Source organism: Rhynchophorus ferrugineus, unplaced genomic scaffold, assembly GCF_030347505.1.
Source record: "Rhynchophorus ferrugineus isolate W39M unplaced genomic scaffold, kcgeb_rfMv2 rfM4, whole genome shotgun sequence".
Lineage (NCBI taxonomy): Eukaryota > Metazoa > Arthropoda > Insecta > Coleoptera > Curculionidae > Rhynchophorus > Rhynchophorus ferrugineus.
Window position 1 is genome coordinate 32,919,929 of NW_027472583.1, and position 8,175 is coordinate 32,928,103.

General features: G+C 32.8%; 2 protein-coding genes across 8 annotated transcripts in view; one reads left to right on the plus strand and one right to left on the minus strand.

Moving 5' to 3' along the window:
* Nucleotides 1–934, plus strand: part of LOC143195289 (aminopeptidase N) — a 111,120-nt gene extending 110,186 nt beyond the window's left edge. For all 6 annotated transcript variants that reach the window (XM_076402303.1, XM_076402301.1, XM_076402305.1 and 3 more), the window contains one exon: nucleotides 4–934. In XM_076402303.1, the coding sequence (XP_076258418.1) occupies nucleotides 4–168 (165 nt within the window). In that variant the 3' untranslated portion in view covers nucleotides 169–934. The remainder of the gene's footprint in view (nucleotides 1–3) is intronic.
* A 1,103-nt stretch (nucleotides 935–2,037) lies between these two features.
* LOC143195288 (regulator of nonsense transcripts 1 homolog) lies at nucleotides 2,038–8,124 on the minus strand. Of its 2 annotated transcripts, XM_076402298.1 has the most exons (20): nucleotides 7,996–8,124; nucleotides 7,248–7,570; nucleotides 6,842–7,069; nucleotides 6,611–6,790; nucleotides 6,348–6,560; nucleotides 6,075–6,295; nucleotides 5,957–6,008; nucleotides 5,786–5,904; nucleotides 5,518–5,726; nucleotides 5,310–5,463; nucleotides 5,096–5,254; nucleotides 4,908–5,040; nucleotides 4,613–4,851; nucleotides 4,179–4,547; nucleotides 3,957–4,116; nucleotides 3,737–3,894; nucleotides 3,556–3,684; nucleotides 3,335–3,495; nucleotides 3,065–3,278; nucleotides 2,038–3,010 (listed from the first exon to the last, which is right to left on the minus strand). In XM_076402298.1, exons 2-20 carry the CDS (start codon nucleotides 7,425–7,427, stop codon nucleotides 2,965–2,967), a joined length of 3,324 nt encoding a protein of 1,107 aa, XP_076258413.1. In that variant the 5' UTR covers nucleotides 7,428–7,570; nucleotides 7,996–8,124; the 3' UTR covers nucleotides 2,038–2,964. The 2 variants fall into 2 exon arrangements, with proteins under 2 accessions (XP_076258413.1, XP_076258412.1); XM_076402297.1 differs by lacking the exon at nucleotides 7,996–8,124 and having other exon boundaries at nucleotides 7,248–7,627.
* Between the last annotated feature and the right edge of the window lie 51 nt (nucleotides 8,125–8,175).

Here is an 8,175-nt window from a genome sequence, read left to right on the forward strand (position 1 = left end):
CAGTTACTGAGATTTAGGGACAGTATCAAGCCAAATATAAGTACAACCACACAAGCATTCGATGTGGCAATCGAAACAGTAAAAGCCAACGTTGAATGGATGAAGAAGAACTATAAACAAGTGGAGACATGGTTATCCACGAATCAAGAACAGTTCTATTACTTATAAAACCAATTCACTTTTATCATTAATCTTCGTGCATCTCATTCCTTGGTGTTCAATGACCTATACCTGCACCTGTAATATACATAAAGTAAATTAGTGCCTTAGCAAAAAATTTATACACAAAAATAAGTATTATCACAAATTTTTTTATATTTTTAGATTGTTACGCAGTTGTTCGAAAAAAAGAAAAACAATTACCTAAAAAGTACATAAGTATATTTGTTTATAATAACTTGCAAACAAACCATTAAAAAGCATAATTTTCCATAACTATAAGGCATTATAATTTAAGTTTCCTTTTGTAAAAATACTTTGACTGATATTAACTGCTTTCAACATGCATATCTACTTACCTCTTACTTCTTAGAAAGATGTAATATATAAATGTAGGATCGCTTTATATACGTTCACCTGTCCATCTTTGTGATAAACATTTTTGGATAGACTGTTACACTAATTTTTTTTTCTGATACGACTGTTATTTCCCGCTACATAATCTATATTTAATTTAACCATTCTTAGGGTTAGGTTGTAATATTTTGTATATTTGTGACAATTTAAGACTTCAACAGTCAATGAGCAAAAATTAATATTTTGGTGACATAAGCAACCATATTTATTATTGATTATTTGTTAATTCATTTACTGTACTTAGTACCATACCTGAAGTTTTATGTTTTTATCGAATTATTTTGCATATCAAAGATTTTATTTTATTTATTTTTTTCTAGACGTGTACTAAAACAATAATAAAACCTTAGTTGACTGATTTATGTTTTTATTTAAAAATTGAAACACGTTTCACGTGATGTTTCATTGAAATAAAACAACTTTTCCAAGTCCTTATTACAGAAACATTATCTTATTACAAACTTAATATAGCACCTCCTATGAATATTTAAATTAAGCTGACAATAGTCATAGAATAAAGAAAAGTCGAAACTTATAAATTTAAATTATATGTCAAGTATGAGGGCCTAATACTATAATAAGTATGGTATATTTATAATTAGTAACACGCCTAACTCATAGACTCATAACTTTAAATTACTTTGGGAGGCTGAGTTGCTACTTCAATATTGGCTCTTGGCAGCAGTTCGCAAAAGACGCCAAACTTTTGGCTTACGAACATTATAGGTACATCAGTAACCAAATTAATAATTACGGATAACATATATATGGACATCCATATTTTCAACAGAACGTTGTTTTGAATTACATTATTAGATCACTTTGATTATATATTGCATACATTAATTCCCCTTTATATAACTGTTTCTACAAGGTAACATTCAAATATATTTTTTTATTGACAATATTATTTTTATACTCAGTATTTATTATAGGTTTATTAAAGCATTTATTGGGGACAAAGTGGGAAGCCGAATGTTGAAAATATAACTTTTCTTCTCAGCATATATATTGTAGGTTTATGATAAAATTGATTGAGAACAACGAAAATATCAGAATATTCTAATTTTCGCATGATTTTTTACTCAGTATATATTATATATAGGTTTATTATAAAATTGTTTAAACACAATCAAAAAGTCACCAAATATCTGCGATGCCGGATGAATACAGCAGTGTTATAGGAATTAAATTGTTCTTAACTTGATCTGTTGAAAGCAGCACATCTTACCTTTGATCTTGTTAGTAAATTTATTTACCTGATAAGGGAAAATATCCCAATCACACTAGTAGCCAGATATCCTTTACAATAGTATCTAAGTTGATCACCCACCACTATGGCTTAATATGCTGGGGACCGTGATTCACAGCCCACGTTAAGCAGTTCTGTAAAACGAGAGGTCGACCAACCTCCAGACATACGTATTTTTTTAGGTTAAAAAATTAAATAAAACAACAGAATATCCAACAGTTTTTATTATTCCCGAATGTGGTTTAAACTAAAACTTACTTTACCAAGTGTAACTTAGTCGCCGGAGAATCTTTTTAAGTAACGAAAAAAAGGTGGAACGAAAATTTAGTTAATAAACGGCTCTTCTTGCCATTCTTGTAGTGGTAGTTGATCTCATGTAAATATTCCATAACATAAAGTAATAATAATAAATCTACAGAACCATGGACTTTTTGATAATATTTTACCGCTTTTCATTTTGTTTCATTTTTAACAATATTATCAAGATGTCCATGACGGCACACTAGTATATTTATTAGAATACACCAATTAAACCTCTTGAGGACTAAATAAAATTGAATAAGATAGGTAACCTCGATTTACATTTGATCCTCAAAAAGACCAGGCGCCATCATCTAGTCATTCCTACGGAGCAAAACAAAAATGAAAACTAGAAAATAAAAACAAAAAATTGAACGATTTGAAAAATTTTTAACAATAATCTGCGTGTTATTTCAGAGAAGTATACGACGTTCTCTGGGTGTTTTTTTATTTCTTTTCAGTAAAGCTTTTTGATTTTTTTAAGTCATTTTGTTTTATAAAAAAAATTTCCATCGTTTCGTGTGGTTTTTCGAGTGTCCTCCAATGATGCATCACCTTTTCCCCGTCTATTTGTATCAACTTGAGTAGAATATTTGATTTCTCTCTGGTACTTATTTCAAGATGATTCTTTTCTTCCTTTGCGAACGTGTTTGTGTTTTTTTTTAATACGATATATGGTTTTTGTTGTATTTATAACGTACGGTCTCGCTTTTTCTGAGTTACTGACAATTTGGCGGTCGTATCTTCACTTTCGATTTATTTTTTAAATATGCTCGGCTGGTATCAACGTTTTGTGTCGCTTCCGCGTTTCTTTGGTCGATCTATCGCGTAGCGTATCAATATGGTTGAGAAAACTGAGCACTTGGTTGGTAGAATGCAGATCTGAAACAAATATTCATTAAACAAAATTATTCATTGGGAACTATAAGTACATACCTGTCTCCTTGGTAAGTAGAATCTTGCGACAAAAGCCCGTCCATCTGACTCTGAAACTCAGCCATGTACAGATCCTGACTAAGTTCAGCCTGAGACAACCCAGGTTGAGACAAAGTAAATCCAGGCTGAGACAAACCAGGCTGGGACATTCCTCCTTGGGTGAGCTGGAGACTCTGACTGAATGGTTGGGTCTGATCTTGACTAAGATTTTTCCCTACAATATCCCATAATGAAAAATATGTTTTTTTGACTACCAAATTCTCAGTTTACCTTTCTGTCTCTGTGGGACTCGTCTATTTTGTCCTCTGGGATTTTGCTGTTGTTGTCGAGCCTGTAAAGCTTGTTGGTGTTGATTGAAGAATCTTGGTGGAATATGCGCCATGTTCATAAACATTCCCACTGGCACAGGTAAGTTAAAGCCAGCTTGAGCCCTGGAATCACATAAATAAATACATATTAAATGGTACATAAAATGTAAATGTAAATAATACCTTTCTGGAGCAATATATCCTATTGGATCATGGGTACGCCCAAACATATCCATTTGCACTGGTCTACTGGGTTGGAAACTTGTTCCAAGGTTTCCAAATGGCCCAGAACCGTTCAGAGTTGAACTCGTCCTAAAATTAATAGCATTAATAATGTCTTATATATAAAATATGGTAAAAATACCTATCATAGACAGAACCAGGCACCATTGCTTCTCTAGCGTCATACATGGAGGTTGACATGAAATGGCCTCCTGGATTGTCAGAATTTGTGAGCTTTTTAGGTTTTGCAAACTGAATGAGTGATTCTTTCATGTTGGTCAATGGGCCTTCAACCAGAACCTGTCAAATATATTGAGATTATAGGGTGGATTAAAGGACATCTCCACTGGATTAAAACCAACCTTTTGTTCCTTGTAAAATGAGAGAAGATGATTCCATAATGGTTGTTTTGATAGAACTTTGGGATTTCCAACTATTATTATTCCATATTTAGCTCTGGTCAGAGCAACATTCAATCTTCTTGGATCATTCAAGAATCCTATACCTTGATGTTCATTGCTCCTATAAATCAATAAAGGGCAAAATATTAAAGAGAAATTGAAATCAGCATGAAAAATATCTACCTCACACATGACATTATTATAATATCTTTCTCCCGTCCTTGAAAGGCATCAACACTTGCTATCTCTATTTCTTGGTACAATTTGCTATGAAGAGAACCTTGATACTGCATATGCTGGACTAAGTAAGCTCTCTGGCCCTCATATGGTGTTATAACCCCAATCTGTTCTGGCTTAACCCCAGCTCTTAGGAACTTGGTAGCAATTTTTTCGACATTAGCAGCTTCAGTTCTGTTTAAGTAACTAGTCCCGCTGCCAGCTATTTCTTCTTGCCCTTGGGTCACCAAGAAGAACATAGGTCTATCAATTATCGGCCAAGGAAACTCAATTTTAATAAGTTTCCGTTCTTCAGCGCTGACACCGTTTTGTAAACTAAAAACAAAAGAGACAATTTAAATTACAATTATAATCTATGTGTAATTTTCTTCAGTAATCACCTTCCTTCATAGAAGAAATTCGATGGAAATCGGGACAACTCGGGATGCATTCTGTATTGCACCTCCAACCTGAAAGGACGTATGCCCAAAACTACCAGTCTCTCAAACAAGGACTGTGATAAACCTGCTCTAGCGGCCTTTTTACACATAACCACTGGGCCAAGCTGACAATGATCTCCAACCAAAATCAACTGTTTCACACCCAACACAACTGGAACCATACATTCAGGTTCAGTAGCCTATTAATAAATGAATTATAAAAACACTGTTGATATGATTTTGTTCATCATAGTACCTGCATACTTTCATCAATCAAAATAGAATGGAATTTTAAACGAACCAATCGAGGATCTCCCGCACCGACGCAAGTGCAACAAATTACGTCAGCTGCCTCTAATAGTTCCTTTTCGGACAACTTCTTCAGCATTCTGTTCAATTGGGAATAATCAATTACTTGACAATTAATTAAATATGCTTTCTTACCTATATCTTTTTTCATCAATACTAGACAATTCACCAGTTTCATCTTTCAATTGCTGCAGTTTTTGTAGCTCTGTATTACCTTCCATTTTCCTTATTTGATTGTGCAGTGCTAAAAAGCTAACCGGTGAATCGATTGCTTCCCTAGATTTGGCACATAATCTGCAAAATAAAAGTTATAGCAGCAAAGTTTTTTAGTAGTTCACAGAAACAATACCTTACGACCTTCAAGTCAGTTTTATGAATCTTCTCTGTAAGTTGATCAACTGCCGTATTACTTGGAGCACAGACAAGCACAGGACCGCCATTCTGTTTCACTAGTTGATATACAATAGTAGCTGATGTAACAGTTTTACCTGTTCCTGGTGGACCTAAATTAAATATTATCAAGTGGTGAACTATATACACAATACCAATATATTCACCTTGAATGAGAGATAATGGCCTTTGTAATGCATGTTTAACAGCATACACTTGAGATCTATTTAAATCAGGTAAATTGGGAGCAGAAAAATGTTTTGGCAAGTGACAGCGAAACAAGACTTCTTCTACTTCATGACCAAGCAGTCGATGATATATGTATTGTGAAACTGATGCATCATCGACAGCAAATTTCCTCAAAGCCACTTGCATTCTATATAATTTATAAATACATTTAAAAATATTAATATAAAATGTATTACTAGATATTACCTGTCAAAGCTGGTGCTTTTCCAAATAAAATCAACTACAAAATTGCTGGTGCAATCTGTGGGGGCTCCCGATCCATTCTTCAATTCAATGCCAATATCCTCACCATAATTATCAGGAACCTTAAAATTTCACTGAATGTATATTTTTACAGTTATTTTTTATTAAACTTACCTTAATGACATGACCTATTCCTGCCCAAGATTTATGCATTTCACCAACATATCTACAGGAAATAAATTTTTAAATAAATTAAAAATATTGTATAAGTTTAGAAACCCATTATTTATACCTCAGCTTTAATTCATCTCCATGCATTAGTTTCATATCACCATCTGTCTTAGCCAAAGTGAAATAAGCAATGGTTTTTTTATTTAAACCCACATCCCACCTGACCTCAATGTTTTCTTGAGTTTGGGACTCCTTCAGACGTTTATCATAGTCAGCTTCTAATTTAACCAATGGCCCAAAAATATTTTGATATTGGTAACCATCCTCATATCTCAGTAAAACCTAACCAAACACAATTTAAAAAAATCCAGCAGTAGATTAATTTGTCACTCACCTGTTGAGGCTCTTCATCAACACCAGGTTTCTCCAAGTCCTGAAATGTGGCATCTACATTTTCCTTCCATAATTCTTCCAGTTTATTAATCTGTTGAGCTGTTATTTGCCTTGCTCTTAGTTGTTCTTGTTCAGAAGGTATTTTTACTAACCATGTAAGAAAACACCTATCCGCTATGAGTGGTTTCCACTGATCTTGATCCCAATTCATATCCTATAAAATGTAAAACAAATTGTTTGTTTGAAACAGTTAATATTACCGACCTTTAGGGAATTTTGAGCTGCACATGGTTGACGACACAATAGAACCACTACTGAATCAGCCTTTGCTGGTATAAAGCCTAATACAAAAACATTTCTCACTCCACAACTGTAACATTCTAATATAGTTTCTCCAAGAGGGCCATCTTTATGTAAAGTTACCTCCTTATGTTTTGCCCTAACCTTAAAATAACTTTATTTAATAACCTACTTAACATTTATATCAATACTTACCAAGTGATTAATTATATGACTTCCTGATGTATTACCCCTGCCATTGCAAAACCATTTCTTACATAAATTACACATGACAACACAATTTGGCTCGTGTATGCCACAGTATTTACAGGCAAAATCTGGCAGTTCTTTGCTATTATAGAATTCCTCATCCTCCTCCTCAAACTGTAATTCACTCAAAGCAGTAGTAGCAGATGTTATTTTATTGGACAAGACATTATTAATCTGTAAAAAGTAATTGTATAATTACCATATTTAACAATGACATTATTACCCAACAAACAAAATATTACACATGTCAAGATAATAAGAGCTTACCAGTAATTAAAAATAAAAAACAAATAGTAATAAAACATATGCGAAAAAAGTTAAAACAATAAGACCTTGAGAATTACCCACTAACCTGTACTCCCTGAACCTTAGGCCCCGTGTGATCATGCTGAGAGGCTTGAGTTTGAGAAGGTATAGTAAAATCTGTAAAGTCGCATTCCGAACCCTGAGTGTCAGCTCCAATAAGATCAGCCTCTTCTGTATCCAAAAACGTGAGTGTTTGAGAACTGGGGCCGTAAGCATCTACACTCATTTTTGCTTTGCTATATTTTTGTTGGGATTATATTCGAACACCTCATATAATTTTTCCCCTAAATAATCCGTTGCGTATCCAACGTGTAACTGATGAAAAAATCACTTTAAAAACCGCCTTTTAAGTTGAGTTTTCGAAGTATTCTGAAAGATAAGCGACAGAAGGCGCCATGACGGATTTGATTAGTCATTTGTTTTGTCATAAGAGTTTCCGGTTTCCTGGCGCCAAATTTAAAAATATTTTCTAAAAAGTCTGTTATCTAAACCTGGGTTATAAATATAAATAAATTTAAACAATTAACGGAAATATTTTGGAATTATAATACTACTAAAATCCGAAATAAATTTTCCCGAAAAAAAAATGTATATATAAACTATATGCACATATATATGTATATATATATATATATATATATATATATATATATATATATATATATATATATATATATATGTAATTATAAACCCATTTAAAGTGTATAAAGTAGTAATTAATTTAAACATATGAAATTATTCTTATATGTTTACTATCTAATTTAATATTATTTGAAATACAAAAATATAAATACCTGGAGGAAAAGTATGTGAGGTTGTATAAATAACATAAATAACGATAATAATCATGCGCAGTTATAACATATCTGTCAGTTTTCGTTTACATTTTTTGCAGGTGAGGTAAGGCACATTTTGTCAGGTGGTCGTGCGCGATAGAGTATTTTTACTCGTTTTTCTTGGTTTTTCGTTAAGTT

Bases quoted from the DNA above. Each gene is read 5' to 3' on its own strand.
- LOC143195288 (XM_076402298.1), bottom strand. From the start codon at position 7,427: ATGAGTGTAGATGCTTACGGCCCCAGTTCTCAAACACTCACGTTTTTG. The intron at 5,041-5,095 runs GTAAGAAAGCAT...CCAATTGAACAG, and splicing joins ATTGATGAAAAAAGATATAG to AATGCTGAAGAAGTTGTCCG. The intron at 3,279-3,334 runs GTAAACTGAGAA...GGGATATTGTAG, and splicing joins AGTCCCACAGAGACAGAAAG to GGAAAAATCTTAGTCAAGAT.